The sequence below is a fragment of the Schistocerca americana genome, chromosome 1, assembly GCF_021461395.2.
Source record: "Schistocerca americana isolate TAMUIC-IGC-003095 chromosome 1, iqSchAmer2.1, whole genome shotgun sequence".
Classification (NCBI taxonomy): domain Eukaryota; kingdom Metazoa; phylum Arthropoda; class Insecta; order Orthoptera; family Acrididae; genus Schistocerca; species Schistocerca americana.
The window spans coordinates 886,131,714-886,152,067 of NC_060119.1; the positions used below are offsets into that span (position 1 = coordinate 886,131,714).

General features: G+C 40.1%; 1 protein-coding gene across 1 annotated transcript in view; it reads right to left on the reverse strand.

Moving 5' to 3' along the window:
• LOC124594932 (glutathione S-transferase omega-1-like) overlaps nucleotides 1–20,354 on the reverse strand; it is a 102,682-nt gene that overhangs the window by 39,330 nt on the left and 42,998 nt on the right. The window contains exon 2 of the mRNA XM_047133435.1: nucleotides 19,653–19,984. Within this exon, the coding sequence (XP_046989391.1) occupies nucleotides 19,653–19,984 (332 nt within the window). The remainder of the gene's footprint in view (nucleotides 1–19,652; nucleotides 19,985–20,354) is intronic.

Sequence of the window (20,354 nt, forward strand, 5' to 3'; positions counted from 1 at the left end):
AAATTGTTGATCCCTTGATGTGTCCTATCAACCGATACTTTCTTGTAGTCAGACTGTGCCACAAATCTCTTTTCTGCTCAGTTCTATTTAACACCTCCTCTTTAGTTGCGTGATATACCTATCTAATCTTCAGCATTCTTCTGTAGCACCACATTTAGAAAGCTTCTATTCTCTTCCTGTCTGAATTTTTTATCGTCCATGTTTCACTTCCATACATGGATGCACTTCATACAGATTTTCGGAAAAGACTTAGTGGCACTTAAATCTACATTCACTGTTAACAAATTTATCTTCTTCAGTAACGTATTCCTTGCCATTGTCAGTCTACATTTTATATCGTCTCTGCTTTGGCCATCATCCGTTATTTTGCTGCCTAAACAGCAAAATTAATCTACCACTTCAAGTGCCTCGTTTCGTAATCTAATTCCCTCAACATCAACTCAATTATTAGGACCAAGTTCCATTATCCTTGTTTTGAATTAATTGATGTTCATCTTGTATTGTCCTTTCAAGACACTGCCCATTCCGTTCAACTGCTCTTCCAAGTCCTTTGCTGTTTCTGACGCAATTACAATGTCACCGTCGAAACTCAAATTTTTCATTTCTTTTCCCTGGACTTTAAATTCTTCAAGTTTTTCTTTGATTTGCTTTACTCCTTGTTCATTGTACATATTGAATAACATCGGGGATAGGCTACCACCCTGCCTCACTCCTTTTTCAACCACCGCTTCTTTTTCATGCCCCTCGACTGTTGTAATGGTGTCTGATTTCTGCACTAGTTGTAAATAGCCTTCCGCTCCGTGTATTTTACCCCTGCTACCTTCATAATTTCAAAGGGAGTAGTCCAGTCAATACCGTTAAAAGCTTTTCTAATATACAAATTCCACAAACGTAGGTATCTCCATCCTTAACCTATCTTCTAAGAGATGTTGTAGAGTCAGAAGTTGTTGTAGGGTCAGAATTGCCTTCAGTGTTCCGAAATCCAAATTGATCGTCCCCGAGGTCGGCTTATAAGAGTTTCCCCATTCTTCTGTAACGAGTATTTTGCAACTGTGAGTTACTAACTGATAGTTCGGTAGTAGTCACACCTCTCTACACCTAGTTTCTTTGTGCTGTATTACGGACGAATTTCCGTAATTGTTCACTTCTTCCAAAAACGCCTATGCTTTCTCAGCATTAAATGCTTGAGATAAATTATTAATAAACATCTACCTATTTCTTCGTCGTCTCTTTAACCCGAGCTTTTTTAAATAAGGGAATTCATTAACTTCAATTAACCCCACATGCTGGGTGGACTGAGTACCTCTATAGCTGGCGGTGCTAATCCGAAGCCTGAGCAGTGAGGAGGATTGGGGAAAGGGAAGCTAGAAAACACCAGGGAACCTCTAGGGCAGTAGTCGTGAAACTTTTTCGTTCAAGTGTCAATAATTACATTTTGGGTAGCAACTCGGGCTCATATGTACCGAGCTAATTGTTAACTAGCTGGGGTACCCGGCCTGACTCAGGGAGTTGATATGAGACCGTGTGGTAGGCGGAATAAAAGGATAAACTTTAAAGTATAAGAAGTAAAAAAGTTTTATTGGTAAGAAATTCCAAATATTTACAATACTTGTTTATAAATATTTATCATTATGTTATCCCGGGTCTATATGTACAACTTTTTCAAATTCCGTGCTCAAGAGCAAGCTACGCACAGTCGACCGTGAGAGAAGCATGAGTCTTTGAGGTTGATGCCGCAGCATTTTAAAGTTTGTTCCTGTGCTTTGTTAATAGTAAAACTGTAGGTTAATTTGATTGGAAATTGCAGTCTTTTAAATTGGAAAGGCAGTTCTGTAAAATCAGTGGTATTCTGGGTATAAATATTGTGTGCCCTTTGTACTTTCCAGTCATAAGTTCGGTTTCGATTATGTTATGCGACAGCTTTTTAACGATCGTCCTTATTTCATTACGTAGCTTTCGTGAGTTGAGATTTCTCGTTAGTATGGTCGGAGATACAATTTTAAGTCGAAGACAATGAAAAGCCATACCTGGTACTTACAAAGAGTTTAGAAATTCTGCATGTAAGTCACATTTTCTTCGACGTTTACCATAGTATCGATAGATTTGTCTGTTCTGTCTCCACTGAGAATTTTCTTTTGAATGTTAAAGTTCATATCGTCGGCGATATTCTTTTTAGTTGCCAAAATTTCCCTTTCAAATAGGCAGTCTGGATTGGCACAGTTGTGAACAATGTTCGGATGAATTTGGTCGATGAGTTCGTTTTCAGCAGTGTCTATGTAATGGAAATCTCCGTTGAATTTAATGAGGCGGTCGTCTGATCAGTAGGATTGTGCTTCGCCTTTTTGTAATAGTTGTTGAGGAAAATTTGCAGTTGTTTCGTCTTTCGATAGTTAAATTCTCAATTTTTTCGTTAGACACAGTATTTGTACGTGTGACCAGAGATGTGACTTTTTAAGCGTGCATAAATCTAGTCTGCTGGTGTTGACTTGAAGATAACTGGAAGTGTTTGTTGAAAATGTCCTGGGAGTACGCGTTGAGCTCCTCCCATCACTTCAGTTTCCTCGCAAGTCCTGTAATGTTCTGTCGATGGCTTCGAGTATTTTTCTATATGCCATTGTGCATTTGTCCCCGGCGATAATTTTAGCATGCTTCAGAAGTTCACCACTTCCAGATGCTCTTGAGATTTTACATACCGGGAATAGTTCTTCGGCTGTATCAACGGTAGTTTTAGGCCGGAATGGACAGTTCGCCTTCCTTCCAGAAGCGTTTTAGCAGCAATGTCGGATAATGCCATTGCAAGTGCAATGCGTTGTTTAGTACGTATTTCCGCTAGCAATAGATTTATTAGAAACGTTTTCCCGCTGCCTGCGGGTGCGTCCAATAAAATATTTCCCCCAGTGTTGTCAATCCGGCTCATGATAACGTTCTAAATTTCCTTTTGATTGTCATGGAGGAGTGCTTTGTTGTGGAGAATGTACTGAAGTAGTTCGTTGATGATGTAGCTTTTTTTCCCTTTGTAATTTCCAAGTTATACTTAAGTTCTTTTTGTTTATTGATCTTCTAGGCGAATGAGTGTTTCTTTCAAAGATGTCATCGTTGAATTCGATTATCAGTTCAGAATGAGCTTGTCGAATTTGGTACAGTGTGTCATCACTCATACTCTCTTTGAATAAATCTCTCAGCTGTTTGGATTCGCTGGGTTACCTGTTGTTAAAATTATGTCGAATAAGTCATTTGTTCAAATGTGTCTGAAATCTTATGGGACTTAACTTCTAAGGTCATCAGTCCCTAAGCTTACACACTACTTAACCTAAATTACCCTAAGGACAAACACACACACCCATGCCCGAGGGAGGACTCTAACCTCCGCCGGTACCAGCCGCACAGTCCATGACTGCAGGGCCTAAGACCGCTCAGCTAATCCTGCGCGGCAGTCATTTGTTCAGCTGAGACTGTGAGTGAGGATTCGTAATTCCCAGTGGTTGTCGTTTTGCAGTAGTCCTAAGCGTTGGCCTGCTTCTCTGTACGTCTGGCATAGATAACCGTCGACACTCTTGAGATCTATGAAGCTTGTTGGTTCCCGTGTTTCGTCTAACAACATCCGGAGATAGAATGAAGCATTTGGCGCTGTTTATTTGTACGGTGCATACTCGGCCTAGAACGCCAATTTTCATGATTCCTGAACGATCCTCTACTGGAATTACTTGTTTCTGTCGGTGAAAAATTTTTCTTGTTGCGGTCCAGGTATAATAGGTAGGGACGTGGCCATATAGCAATCTTTTCGCGAATTGACCTGTTTGGTACAACTGATAAAAAGCTGTTAATGTTGTGTTCTGAAGTGGTTCGCTTGCAAGATTTGTGGCGATATATTTTGTGAACTAAACACTCTGCTCATTCTCCAAATGTACTGCTAGATGTTGCACAGCATTCGTGAATGTGAAAACCGAAACTCCACCACGCTGCTTCTCTTCCCATTTATTACGTGAGGATCTCGTCGTTTCTATTTTGTTGTTCGCTGTCTTTGTCCATATGAAATATTGGCCTGTCACTGTCTTTGTTCACATATTTATAGACGTACCGGTATTTGATGGATTTCACTGCATTGCAGTAGTCTACGTGAATGTGTGCTTGTAACATTTTGAAAAGTGGTGTTAATGGTACTACAGATTGATTAACTATTTGCAGTTCGTCACTGTCTCGTATTTGTATTTTTGCTGTGAAGCCACTGTTTGGGATAGCTATCATTTCGGTTTGTGTGTCGCCCAAATATGTCTTTTTTTCTTTTGTTTCTACATCTCTCATACATAACGAATTGGATTTTAATTTCTCGCTTGGTCCATGAATTATGTTTCTCACTACTATGTCGTACGGTTCCGGATCTTCTCATGGATTGGGAAATTCAGCTTGGATGATATTGTCGATATTCATGGGATAAATTCTGTCGTGTGCTCATATGAGATTGAGTGAGTGAGGTAGTTCTCGTTTTTGGCATTCGATTGCCTACATTCAGCATCTAACGGTTCCAAAGATTTGGTATTTTGTGACCACTTAAATAAATCTCTTTGGTTTTTAATGAAAAACTCGGACTATTATGTCGTACCATTGGACCTTGTCCGTGTCTTATTTGTTCTTTGATTGATGAATGTTATGAAACGGTCAGATCGTCCATATTTTCTTATTTAGATCGTGGGCTCTTTACAGTGCATTCGTGCGTGTCTCGGACTTCCTACGTGTGATGAGAGTAAGATTACCATTGTTCCAATGTCGTCAATGTTTCCGTCATTTATGATTGCGTCTCGAAGGTGGATGTATTCTTCCGTAGTTTCTTCTGATTCAGTCTTATCGGTTCCGCTTCTATTTCAAGGAATTGTTGGATTAAACGGCGAGTGTTGTATGCAATCCAATTTAGGTTATTTGTAATTGTGATCCCTAAGTATTTAGTTATATTTACAGCCTTATCGCGTAATCGAAATTTAGAGGATTTCCCTAAGTACTCATGTGAATAACTTGATAATTTTCCTTATTCATGGTCACCTGCCACTCTTCGCACCAAGCAGATATCGTATCTAAATCATTTTGCAATACGTTTTGGTCATCTGATGACTTCACATGACGGTAAAAGAGAGCACCATCTGCAAACAGCCCAATAGGGCTACTCAGATTGTCTCCTATGTCGTTAGTGTAGATCAGGAACAACAGAGGGCTTACAAAACTTCCTTGGGGGACGCTGAATATTACTTCTGTTTTACTCGATGACTTTCCGTCTATTACTACGAACTGTGACCTTTCTGACAGCTGACGCGACATTCCATAGGCACGCAGTTTGGTTAGAAGACGCTTGTGAGGAACGGTGTCGAAAGCCTTCTGGAAATCTAAAAATATGGAATCAGTTTGACGTCCCTTGTCGATAACACTCATTACGAGTATAAAGAGCTAGGTGTGTTCCACAAGAATGGTATTTTCTGAATCCGTGCTGACTATGTGTCAATAAATCGTTTTCTTCTAGGTACTTCATAATGTCCGAACACAGTATATGTTCCAAAACCCTACTGCAAATCGACGTTAATGACATGGGCCTGTAATTTAGCGGATTTCTCCTAGTTCCCTTTTTGAGTATTGGTGTAACTTGAGCAAATTCCCGGTCTTTAGGTACGGAGCGAGCGGTTGTACATAATTGCTAAATATGGAGCTATTGTATCAGCATACCTGACTGGTATACCATCCTGACCGGAGGCCTTGCCTTTATTAAGTGATTCAAGCTGCTTTGCTACACCGAGGATATCTACTTCCATGTTTCTAATCTTGGCAGTTGTTCTTGATTGGAATTTAAGAATATTTATTTGGTCTTCTTTGCTGAAGGAGTTCTTGAAACTGTGTTTAATAACTCTGCTTTAGTGACACTGTCATCAGTGACTTCATCGTTGTTATCGCGGAGTGAAGATATTGATTGTCTCTCGCCACTGGTGCGCTTTATGTATGACCAGAATCTCTTTGGGTTTTCTGCCACATCCCGAGAAAGTGTTTTGTTGTGGAAATTATTAAAAGCATCTCACATTGAAGTACGCGCTATAATTCGAACTTCTGCAAAACTTTGTGAATCTTGGGGATTTTGCTTTCTTTTAAATGTGGCATCCTTTCTTCTTTACTTTTGCAACAGCGATCTGTCCAGTTTTGTGCACCATGGGGGATCAATACCGTCACTTATTAATTTATGTGGTATATATCTCTCAACTGCCGTCGATACTATATCTTTGAAATCATTCCACATCTTTTCTACGCTGACGTGATCAGATCGGAAGGAGTGGAGACTGTCTCTTAAAACTGCGTTAAGAGCATTTTTATCAGCTTTTTTAAAATAGCTGTACTTTGCGTTTCTTTTCTATGGCTGTAGGTGTTACGGTATTCAGCCTAGCAGCAAATGGCTTGTGGTCGCTAATCCATGTATTCGTCAAGATACTTCCTATTTGTCCCGGATTATTTGTTGCTAAGAGGTCAAGTCTGCTTTCGCAACCATTTACACTTCGAGTGGGTTCATGAAGTAATTGTTCAAAATAATTTTCTGAGAAAGCATTCAGTACAATTTCGGATGACGTTTATGCCGCCGGCATTAAACATATAATTTTTCCAACACATCGACGGCAGATTGAAGTCACCACCGACTATATTTTTATGAGTAGGATCCCTATTTGATATGAGACGGTTTTCTTTGAACTGTTCAGGGACTATATCTTCTGAGTCGGGGGGTGGTAAAACGATCCAATTGATAGTTTAATCCGATTGTCAAGTATAACCTCTACTCATACTATTTTGCAGGAACTATCTACTTCAATTTCACTACATGGTAAACTACTTCCGACAGCAATAAATCCTCCACCACCAACTGTATTTAATCTATCCTTTCTTAACGCTTTTGGGTCGTCTGAAAAACTTTCGGTTGAACTTATTTCTGGCTTTAACCAGCTTTCCGTACCTATAACTATTTGAGCTTCGGTGCTTTCTATTAGGGCTTGGAGCTCTGGTTCTTTCTCAACACAGGTACGACAATTTACAACCACAATACCGATCGTTTCTACAACTACCTTACAGTGTTTTATCTGCCCCCTTTTATACGGATACCCTTTCAGTGATTTCCTGAGACCCTCTAGCCTAAAAAAACCGCTCAGTCCCTTCCACACAGCCACCGCTACCCATGCAGCCGCTTCCTTTGTGTAGTGGACTCCTGACCTATTAAGCGGAACCCGGAAACCCACCACCCGATGGCACAAGTCAAGGAATCTGCAGCCTACACGGTCACAGAACCACCTGAGCCTCTGATTCAGACCCTCCAGTCGGCTCTGCACCAAAGGGCCACAGTCGGTTCTGTCAACCATGCTGCAGATGGCGAGCTCCGCCTTAATCTCGCAAGCAAGACTGGCAGTCAAAATATCCACGGGTATGCTGCCTGTCTATAGTGTCCAACGGGCACAATATTTCGGCGATCATACATGTCGCCATCATCAGGTGAACTGACGGACTGAGCTCCTGTGAACGTGCCGGCACGGAGATCCGTACGCTATGGCTGCTCAGAGGGAACTGGGTTCGGTCGCGGCGGCGGCCGATTTAAATACCCTCCGCCCGCGGCGCGCTCCCTCCGCCGTCCGCGCCCCGCGCCTCGGTCGCGCGGTGGAACAGATTGCGACGGCGTCTGAGATGACGTCGATGTGATGGCTCTGTCCGCCGTGGTCGTCACAACTATACGTTTGCTCGATTTACTCTTGATCAACCCGATCGCTGGTTCCCAAGCCTTGCTAAGATTATAGCCACAGTCACAGTTTATGAGGTCGTCATTGGTGCGAATTTCGATGGCCTCTCTAACAACGCTGTCCCAGTATCTCGACGTCTGTACCAGAATCCTCGTGCGGTCATACTCCATGGCGTGATTTTCCGACAAACAATGTTCAGCGACCGCCGACTTGCTCGGATACATCAGTAGAGTGTGCCTCTGGTGTTCACGGCATCGATCCTCGACGGTACGCATCGTCTGACCAATATACGACTTGCCACATTGACACGGAATCTGGTACACGCCGGCCTTCCTCAAACCGAGATCATCTTTGGCGCTCCCCACCAGTGCACGAGTTTTATTTGGAGGACAAAACACAGTTCCGATCCGGTGTCTCTTCAGAATGCGGGCGATTTTCCCCGAGAGTGCGCCTGTGTATGGAATAAATGCAGTGCCTACCTCCTCCCTCGTGACTTCATCCATCTCAACAGGTTGTGCTGCAGTGGTTGGGCGGAGAGCACGTTGAATCTGCCACTCTGAGTACCCAGTTTTTCCAAATACAGTTCTCAGATGTTCCAATTCCTCGGTAGACTTTCTGCGTCAGAGATAGTGCGCGCCCTATGTACAAGAGTTTTAAGTACCCCACTCCTCTGTGAAGGGTGGTGGCAGCTGTCTGCGTGCAAATACAGATTAGTGTGCGTAGTCTTCCGATACACCCCATGACCTAGGGTGCCGTCAGCCCTTCTCTTGACCAAGACGTCAAGGAAAGGTAATTTCCCCTCCGTTTCAGTCTCCATAGTGAATTTGATGTTGGGGTGTATGGAATTTATACATCTAATTGATAAGAATTTGAAGTAGACTTTTAAAAAAAAAATCTCACGAGATAAATAAGGATGCTTCGCAACTTTATAGTAAACGATATAATAAAAACATTTAAATAAAAACAAAAACTAAACTATTTAAAATAAATCAGACAATTAAGAAGATAACAAATAGGCCTACAGAGAATCCCAGAGTGACCCACAGAAAGCCCCAGAGTAACCCAGAGAGCACCCCAGAGTGCCCCTGAGAGCTAAAACACTAAGAAGAATCGCTTTTCGGCTTTTGGCAAGATCAATGTGTAGTATTGTTTAATAAACAAATAATACCATTTCTGTTAACCGTCCGAAAACAGAGAGAATCTCCTCAAATCCAAAGGGACACACGTCATTGGTACCGACATGGGCCACCACCTGCAGTTGGCAGCACCCTGTACTCTTCGTAGCATCCGGAAGCACCCTTTCCACATCTGGAATGACTCTGCACACTGGCTGCCTTCCCCTCCTTGGCAGCGATGTTTCTAAGGGGCTCCATTATGCACCTAACTTTGGAGCTCCCAACTACCAGCAAACCCACCCTCTGTGAATGCCCAGATGTTGCAGGTAAAGGAGCTTCCTCTGAAACAGGGTGGATGACTGCACCTGGCTCAGACACTTCACAGGCACAGGTAATGCCTGAAACCTGTTGGTGAAACGAATTGGGGAGTCCCTACGACTGGCCACTTGGAAAGTCTTTTGCTGCCAGCCAGACTTTGGAATGGTCTCCCACTTGACCATGGGTAAGGGGTCAACCTCAGTGCAGGCAGTACCTGGGTTGGCCACGGCAGTGAACCGATCGGCAGACACATGGAACCCTTTCAATGTCCCTCGTATTCACGTGTCTAACCCCCCACAGTGATGCCCTTTGGCAGCAGCCGCAAGCTGTGTGACAGAAGCCAACACAGCCTGGAGCTGTGAGTGAAGGGTCAACAACTCAGCTCACATCTGTCCACAGCAACCACAGTTCCTATCCATTACTGAAGTCGCTCCTGTTTGAAGCTCGTAATAATATGTGACAAATGAATGGTATACTCTCCTTGTTAGCAGCAGGAACTTGCAGTGCTCTCTCACTCGTTTCATATATGTACTGCCAGAACGCACCATCAGTGGGTACGTCAATGATCAGAGTTAAGGAAACTGGGATGCTGCATACTCATGTGTGAGACCGTTATAGTAAGTGACAGAATGTTAACGTGACCGAATTTTGAGTCTGTATCCGACCAGCTAGTCTAATTGTGCAATTGTGCAGTCTTGGGACATTCAGATGTGGTAGTTATGCTGTCGCAACTACGTGACACTCTGATGACATAGAATACTAAACAGTACTAAAACACATTCAAGTAGATAATAAACAAGGGTTGCTATGCTTCCCAACAGCTTTTCAAAGACACCCAAATATTATAATGCGTACATGCTAGACTATTAACTTCATTGTGCAATACGAAGCATTTGCCACCTTCTGCTTATAATGCTGTGGGAGAACAATGTTGGTCAGTTGATTGTGTGACTACCATTATCCAAGACATTATATGGTGAGGCAGTGATGGTCACTTGACATATGGTGACTGTCATTTTTAAAATGTTGGTCAGTTGATCTGGTGAATGTCACAATCCTCAGAAACTACTGAGTGGGGCAATGATGATCAGCTGCCATATGGTAACCGCTATTACTCCCAGTACTGTCGAGTGTGATAGGAATAGTCATCTAACGTGGTGACTATCAGTAACCTGTAGTGCTTTTATCTTAACTCTACGAAGTACAACATGGTTGGAGATATTGTCAATGCTCATTCGCAGATGTCAGGTAATCTAATCATGGCATCACTTCCGCTTATGGCTCCTGAATTTAGAGTAAGTCTCAGGCTTGCTGATGAATCGTATATATGTTGATCTGAGTTCACTGGAGATTCTTGTGTGTTTCTGCTGAACATGGCACCAATTTGTGCTGAATTAGCACAAACACATCCATCGTTACCAGATAATGATTCTCATCACAACATCTAGGATTTTCGAAAAGTGCAACTGTGTAGAGCTCATGATCAGGTGCAACACCTACAATTACGCTATTGTATCACTGACACCATATGATTTACCGTAAAATTGTATTTTCTTGACTAAAACGTCCAATGGTGGTTCTGTTTGAGTACATCCTATGACAATGCCGGGAACACAGAGAGAATAATATGTTGAACACTGGAACGCATATACATTAACAATCATTGTAATAGTTACAGAACGAATTTGAACCTTTTGCTGGCACGGCTAGAGTATTGTGAGTGCCACCTTTACTCTTTGTCAGTTATTATACAACTGAAAACCAATTGTTGCTTGTTATGAATTTACTTCACATAAACGAAATATCCTATTAAGAACCATTGTGAACTTTAAGAAAGCTCCCATGTACAGACTTGCAGGACATCTGTTGAAATTATGGTTTGAAACTTACAAAAACAGTATATCAGAAATATAAGGAACATCTCACAGTTAATACAACTCACAAAATATATAAGAATCCCTGACGCAGCTACACTTCTCTCTTTTGGCATAGAAAATATATGCTCTCATGTACCAGTAGCAGAAGCAATAAACATCACAGAACAAACCCTGAAGGGTATCAGTCAATTATCAGATGAATACATCAAAATATGTGTAAGATGCAGCAATGTATACGTGAGCAGAACTAATTTCAGAAAAGCAGAAATAGGAATTTGAACACTTGTCTAACAAGAGAATTTTTTAAATAAGAAATGCATAAAATTACATTGGGCATGAAAAAAACAGGATCACAAAAACAAAAAAAGTAGAATCATAACACTCAAAAAATTCAGGGAGAAACTCCAATATGAAACCAGCATTATTTCTAAAGTAGGCAACGGAAACATAGTTGTTCTTACAGACAAACAATGGTACATTGACAAAGGGCAAGCGTTCATTTCCATAACAATATCTAAAGAAGTTAAAATCAGATCCCTCAAACAGATTCAGGCTAAGATAAAAATATCTTTAGAAATACACATTACACAAAAATGTAAAATTCGCGATGGATAAAGTAAATGATAACCAAATAAACGTCTTCGATATAACCATTAAAAAAGAAAACAAAGAGCATAGCTGTGAAATTTACCATAAATCTATAATAACTGACACAATCATACATCAGACCTCAAAATATACATACTCACAGAAACAATCAGCACTGAGATAGTGACTCAACAAAGTACCTCTCAGCACAGAAAGCTAGTAGAAAGTACTAGACGTCACACAAATAGTTGCGATCAGTGGATACATATTCATTAAAAAAATTAAACATCAAACACAGTCAATAAATGCAATGCATACACAGCCACAAACAACATCACAACAAAACACCACACAAACAAGCACACACAGTGACAGAACAACGACACAAAGAATACATGAAAACAAAGAAGAAGATTCAAAATGGAAGACGAAGACATACAACCAAAAACTCACACATAAAAACAAACATTTTCAAAATATAAGGCATAAATATAGCTCTCAAAACAAACAATTCAGTACAAGTAAAATCCAAAAATAACAAAAGCACAGACATCTATCAGGAAGCAGGAATATACCAATTAAAATGCAACACATATGATGGAAGGTATATGGGACAAACCAGCGGAACATTTGACACCCAGTATAAAGAACATACTAGAGTATGGAAATATGGGATGAGCTACTTAACTTTTGCAGAACATTTCAGAGAAGACGAACGGAAACCTAGTAAAAGAGAGAAAGACGTGAAAATAGTTAAAATAAATAATGAAAGCACCGCCTAACTTACAAGAAAGTTATGACATGCAGGAATAGAAAACAAAGCCTGCAAAGAAGCTAGTACTATATGACCAAGTGAATATGAGTAAGCACTCACTGTTTACACTGACTGATCGTATAAAAGACAGAAACTCCGATAGGTGATCACAAATCCCATTTCTCTTGTAATTATATAAATGAAAATGGAAACGAAATAATAATAACAAAAAACAAAGAATAAAATGAAAAGAAACTCCGCTATAGCCAGTCCCAAGCACGGATGAGATAAGCGGAGAGAAACACCTCTTTATAAAAGCCGTGGTTCACCTGGTCTGGTTTCATATTACTTCGTGAGGGCCCTTGACCAGGGTAACAGTGAAGACCTCGATGGCGGTGGAGACGGAGATGAAGATCGTCAGTGTGGTGGGACTGGTGGAAGAGGCATCCCTGCTTTTAGGGGTAATATAAAAGCTATGAATTAAAATGCAAATGGATCTGTTCCCACATCAGGCGCCCTTTGTTCAGTGTCTCTACCTGTGCGCGGGCAGACTTAAATAAAACTCTGGGACTCTAATCTCGGTTTCAAATATGAAATGGCGTTCATCACTTCCTCAGCGAGATTATCAAATACCTTATGCATGACGGAAATTTCTACAAGTAGTACTATCTCAGAAAACTCCGACCTACAAAGCAAATCCTTCTTGACACAAAGCAGTGAAACCCGACTGTCGGATTCTGGGGCGCCCAGAGTAACAAGCAAGGCGAAGGACCCACAATGTGCTGGAAGCCCTACATGTAACGAAATACTTCTTTGGCAAACTAAACATAATTCACTGTTGAAAACAGGGAAATTGTTGTTGTTGTTGTTGTTGTGGTCTCCAGCCCGAAGACTGGTTTGATGCAGCTCTCCATAAAACTCTTTTCTGTGCGAGCCTCTTCATCTCCTAGTAACCTCTGCAACCTACACCCTTCTGAATCTGCTTACTGTATTCATCTCGGTCTCTCTCTACGATTTTTACCCCCCATACTTCCGTCCGATACTAAACAGTTGATCCCTTGATGTCTCAGAATGTGTCCTGTCAACCAATGCTTTCTTGTAATCACTTTCTGCCACAGATTCCTTTTGTCTCCAGTTGTAATCAGTACTTCCTCGTTAGTTATGTGATCAACCTATCTAATCTTCAGTGTTCTTATGTAGCACCACATTTCGAAAGCTTCTATTCTGTTTTTATCTAAACTTTTTATCGTCCGTGTTTCACTTCTATACGTGTCTACACTTCAAGCCAATACCTTCAGAAAAGACTACATAAAACTTAAATCTATAGTCGATGGAAACAATTTTTTTTCTTCATAAATGCTTTTTTTGCCATTGTCAATCTACATTTTACATCCTCTCTACTTTGACCATCATCAGATATTTTGGTGCCCAAACAGCAAAACTCATCTACTACTTTAAGTTTCTCATTACCTAATATGATTCCCTTTGCATCACTTGATTTAATTTGACTACATTCCATTATCCTTGTTTTGCTTTAATTGATGTTTACCTTACATTGTCCTTTCAAGATGCTCTCCATTCCTTTCAACTGCTCTCCCAAGTCCTTTGCTGTCTCTGACAGAGTTACAATGACATCGGCAAACTTCAAGGTTTTTATTTCTTCTCCCTGAACATTAATTCCTATTCACGATTTTTCTTTTGCTTCCATTACTTCTTGTTCAATTTACATATCGAATAACATCGAGGATAGACTACAAACCACAGGATAACTAAAAGAACTAACTAAAGTATTTGGCTAATCCCACATACAACTTTTGGCTCTTCAGAATACTGATACACTGACGAAGACATTATTGAACCCGAGGATTATAAATCTCTCAGAGGAAAAAAAGCGAAAATACAATAGGAAAAGTTATTCCACATCTAGGAACAGGATTCATAGTAAACAGAACACCAGTAAACTCTGTAATATATTTTCATTCCCCAAGCCTCTCAGTTCTTACTCTGAGATCTGCAAATAAGTTTTACACCTTAATTAACCTTATTAACCTTAATAACGGTCATGCATCAGTAAATGAGAACAATAAAAGGAACCCAGGAAAAGTTGAAACTTTTCTGGAAGTTATGGAATATAAACTACCAAAGGTTCCATTAAAGAATCTCAAAATTTTACTAGGGGACTTCAATGTTCAGATTGCAAAAGAAAGAAAGTTCAAGACAAGTGTTGGCGAGCATGAAAAAAAAAAAAAAATGGGGAAGGCTAACAGTAAAATGAAGAGGCTTCAACCTTAAATTAATGTCCTCAAATTTTAAGGAACTGCCGAGGAAACGAAAAACTTGTAAATCATCTTATACAAACATAGGATCATTTCAGATCGACCATGTAGCTATATCCTTGAAATGACAAAGAAATCACTAACATCAAAGTTAGAAATGGTGCTAATACAGAAATAGATCACTGTTTAATTACAATAGAAACAGCATTTTTTCTGCAATTAAAGATTCGAAGAGAAGGGCAAAGGATTTATAAAACTGATAGTGACGTTTTGGAAAAGAAAAAAAAACAAGAATTTCAGGAATGGATAAATATAGATTCAAAAGATCGGGAGGAGACTAAACCAAAATTTGTCCAAACAGCCCTTGAAATAGCGCCACTCAAAAGACAAAAAATGCAGAAGGTGGAATGAAGAATGTGAAACAGCATTACTACTTAGAAAACAAGCCCAGCAGAAATGGTACTGCGCCAAGAGAAATGAAGAGTTTATCATCTTCAAACAACAAAAGTGTGAAACATCAAAACGCTGAGGGTGGTGAAAGGAAGTTTCAAAGCAACCATCTGTCTCTAACTGAGGAAGACTACCAAAGCAATCATTCCTCGAACTTCTATAAAACTTTTAAACCAAGCCTACAAGCTTATCAACCACCTAACTTATGCTTCAAAAATAAAGATGGAAAATTAGCCCTAAACAACCAAGAAAACTGTGAAATATTAGCAAGCTATTTTAAGAGGCTGTTAAACTGTGAGGTACCTGGAACAAAATTTATAGAAAGAAATTTGAGGATGGATTAAAAGAGACTCAGAATCTCCCAGCAAGGATGGAGAATGACAAGCCACCCAGGGAAGATTCAGTAACAGCTGAAATACGGAAAATGGCAGCTACTAAAACTGTCAGATAGCTACATGAAATATTTTTAAAAGTCTGGGAAACAGAAGATTCACCAGAACATTAGAGACCATTAACTCGCCCAGCCAAAAAGAAGGTGATAAAACTGACCGCGACCGCGACAACTATAAAGGAACTTCTTTCCTTCCAGTGACTTAAAAAATTCTTTCAAAAGAATTGCAAAACAGGCCGGAAAGCCAACGGGTGAGAGCACCAAGGAGGCTTTAGGACAGAACAATCCTGTGTAAAACGATGTGAAACTTACCATTAGATGTAGAAGAACGAGGTCCAAAAGCATGTACATAACATTTGTACGTTTCAAAGAAGCATATGATTCGGTTCATGGGGAAACATTATTCAACACCTTAAAAGGAGTTGGGTGCTGACAACAAATAAGCTGCATTCATAATAAACACACTTACAATACAATATACCAAATTAAATTATTAGGTGAAACCTCCAAGGCTTTTGAAATCGAAACTGTGGCAAGACAAGGAGATTACCTATCCGCCCTTCCGCTCAGTTGTGCACTAGAAAAGGTAAACAGAGAATGGAGAAAAAGAACAGGAGAAGATGAAATTTAAAAAATCACCCTTGGAAGAAAAGGGGATAATCTAATTTCTGACTTCTCACATCGAATAATAGCAAGGGTAAACCATCCACTTCCAGTATTCCCTGTGCCGGCATCGAAGCTAAAATTAACTCGGTATCCACGGAAAAAGATAGGTCCATTCAATATAACAGATTGGGCTTTGGCTTTTGCAGACGATCTTGCCATCTTAGCTGAATCTATGGAAGATGCAACAATACGGAAAAAATCCTGCAAGAGACAGCTTCAAGACATGTCTACGTATATCTTTCGAAAATACGGAGTACATGACAGATGCGAAGGAGGCGCGAAAACACGTGAAAATTGATTACGGAAGAATAAAAAAGACTACAAAATTTAAATATCTAGGTGAAATAATGAAATCAATTACTATATACAAAGAAGCTAACTTAGCAAGGCCAAGGAAACAAAAGACGTGTATAGCAAGAAGCCTATTTCTATAGATGGAAAACTGCGGTACAGTTAATACAACACTGTCACGCCTTCATAGTTCAGAATGCCTTTCGTTAAATACAGCTACACTGTTAGGTGTAATAGAGAAGAAAGGAAGAAAAGTAATCAAAAAAGTCTTGGGAGCAAAATACGAGAATGGAAAATGGAAATTTAGAAGTAATAAATAAATTTATGAAAACATGGAACCAATAGCAAACACCATGTGGAAGAGAAGAACTGTGTTCTATGGACACCAAAATGGCAAGATGAAAAGAGAGTAACAAAATGTATTTTTAACTTTCTGGCAGAAACTCAAAAACAACAATGACATGGGTCAAAGCAGACCTGAGGGAAATAAGAATAACGAAGGAAGAAATACGAGAAAAATTCAAGCAAAAGGAAAAAGTTTCAAGGCCTCCAGGAGAAAACAGATAAGGCAGACGCAATAGGAACAGAAGAAAAAAATAAAGAGTACACACACACACACACACACACACACACACACACATACACAGCTTACATCAACACGCATATCGTCAAACAAAAAACAATTGAAAGCAAAAGCCGAGTAAGTTAAAATGCTTACAGTAAGGAATGACACTGTAGACACAGAAACTGCAGTTACACTGCTGTATTTTAAAAACAGAATGACCATAAAGAAAACCGGAAGCTTTCACCCAGGTTGCTACACGAGAGAAAGCTACTTGTCTTGTAAATAATGAGTTACACACTGATCTGTAATTCCATTTCTATCTTATCATAAAATCTTCAATGAACCGTTTTATATCTATAATCCACATATGCGAGCAAAAAAATCGTGTACTAATGCAGGACGTCCACTGACGACGCCTTATTTATAAGGTGAAACGCGTCTACGTGTAAAAGCTAAATAAAAAACTTAATTTGCGGTGTGCAAAAGTCGTTTTCTTTTAAACTACTGCAATTTAAATGTGTCGTTAGTTGCCTTTTGAATCTGGGTCTGTTATTCAGTTTTCTAATATAATAGGATCATTCCAGAGTGGGGTTGCTTCTAGTGAGGAGGACTTCGATAAAGTGAGTGTGTACTGCAACGGAGTGGGTCAGATGAGATTGTGCTCTAATAGGAATGAGTGCTTCTACTGTGTTGTACTGACTAGAGTGTTAAGATCGAGGAGAGATATGAGAGACTGTATACGTAGATAAGACGGTACAGAGGCAGAGTGTATGGAAATCCCTGTTCTTGTCTGCACGTAGCTAGAATAGCTGTGCGTAATATGGTGAAATATGATGAAAGAGTCGTATTTCACAGACGTATCGAACGCAGCCGTTTGTCGCAAGTTCCAAAAGTTTGCTGAGAAAGACCTTACAGGATAACATCGCTATAATGGATAGTTAGAATTATAAGCGTTGTACAGCTTCCTTTTCCACGTCAAAAAGGAAGAGGTTTTTATGTATTGGTAGGGTATGGAGATAAGCGAATGCTTGACTGCATGCTTCCATACTGCAGATATATACTCAGTCCACGGTAGCTTTTAGTCTATTAACGCACCTGGACTTTTTGCCAATGGAGTGAAACTGGTATTGGTCCCATTTAAAATTGGTACGGATTCAAGATATTTGGGCCTAATGACTCTAGAATGACCAATCAGGACAGCTTGGCTTTTGGACGGATTGAGCTTTAACCTTATACATTGCCCTATTTAATAGTGTACACGGGTAAATATCGAAATTCTCGATATCTATCTTCAACTGTATTGGTTATGCGCTTAGAAATAACTAATTTGTCAACAAATGTACAATAGGACTGCACTGGTGACATCACTGACTTACAATGGGAATAACTTATTACCGAATCGTGGTGGACGCCTGATAATATCTGTCTCCATTATAGTCAAGCATTCGCTTATCTCCATGCCCTACCAATACATAAAAAAACTCTTCCTTTTTGACGCGAAAAAGAAAGCTGTAAAACGCTTATAATTTAAACTATCGATTTTCGCGATGTTATCAAATGGCTCTGAGCACTATGAGACTTAACACAGCGATGTTATCCTGTAAGGTCTTTCTCAGCAATGGAGCCGGGCACGATGAAATGTTAGCGAGATCATGTATACGTACGAGCAAAATTATGCCACTGCATTTGGAGAGCAATTTATGCTGCTAAGTTTGACAAATAAAATATCGAAGCCGGCATTGTCATAGGCTTTACTAAAGTCTAAGAATAACCGCAGAGTTGCTTCTCGTCTATTCATTGGAAGCTTCATTTCGTATGTTACTTTTATTAAAGCGAATGTTGTATAACGAAGTAGGCTGAAGGTCATGTAATGACCGCTGGGTCCTTCAAAGCGTTTACTGAAAGCTACGTAAGTGCTACGAAGTATATACGTCGACTGAGATGTAATTTTCATAATATTAAACGAACTAGGGACCGATATTACAATTTTCTTCAGGTGAAGAATATCTCAAAAACGAAGGACGATATCATGTTATGAGCTCAGAAATTAAACATTATCTTTGGCATGTGTTGAATTTCGGAACAATAACAAGTGGCTTGACCCAAGAAATTACCTTAATAAAACTCGCTCGGAAGAAAATACGAGGGCTATCGACAAAGTACATTACGTTTTGGAATTAAAAATAAGTAAAGCGTTGGAAATTTTTTTTATTATATACAGATGAAAGCCACACTTAAATACTACTTTTCTACATAGTGGCCATTTAAATTAAGACACTTATCGTAGCGATGGACGAGCTTGGAAATTCCTTCGTCGTAAAATTCGGCCGCCCTCGTAGCAATAGTGGGATATAATTTACGAAAAACTTAGTAAATAAAATGACAAGAATACTGCAAGCAATTGTTCAAGCTCAAAAAATAAACAAAAATTATTGGTAAACATATTTCAGCCTACTTTTGTTTCTTATACGTGTGTTTTAAGACATGACTGTAAGCCAGAAATATATATTCTTGTTCCTTTCTTTCTTTATGATAGATCACTGCAGTTCAATAAAATACCAAAAAATGAGAATATGTTATGATAATATTGTAGATAGCACATTTAAATACTGGACAAACCTTCCCGAAAGTCTCCAGTAGCTGCTTGTGGTGAAGGTTCTTATCCTGGTCAGTAGACCACAGGGGTGGTTCTGGGAACTTCTGGTCCAGGTAGTCCGATATGTCGAGGGACTCGACGACCACCTCGCCGCCACCCATCTCTAGGGCTGGCACTTTTGCCTCCGGATGCACTTTGCTGTACCACTCCGGCTTGTTCTTCAGGTTGATGTCCACCATTTCGAAGGGGACGCCCTTGGCAGCCAGGACGAGCCGCGCCCGCTGTGCGTACGGGCAGTACAGCATGGAGTAGAGTCGCAGCTTGCCAGCCTCCACTGGCGGCGGCTGCGGGTCACCTGCCGACACGAACGCATCAAACCTGCTTTTGCTGTTGTTGCTGCTTTGTTACATGCTTATAAAACTAAAATAGAAAATAGTGGATATGCGGTAAAACATCAACCATCTCCCGAAAAAAATGGGAGGAGGACGGGAGAATAGGAGTAGTAGTTCTAGGCACTGACGTGTAAAATGGAAAGTGTTAGATTCGAAGGCGCTTGATTTCAAAGAGCTTGGTTATAGAGGTCTTTGTTAAGTGTATTGATGATTATCTATGTAGGTTAATCTGGGCAACATTACAAGCAAGGTCCTTGTAAGCTCCCTAAAAACACTAGGGGAGTAAAAAGAAACACCATTGTAATTAACACAGCATCTGTTGTACGTAAATCA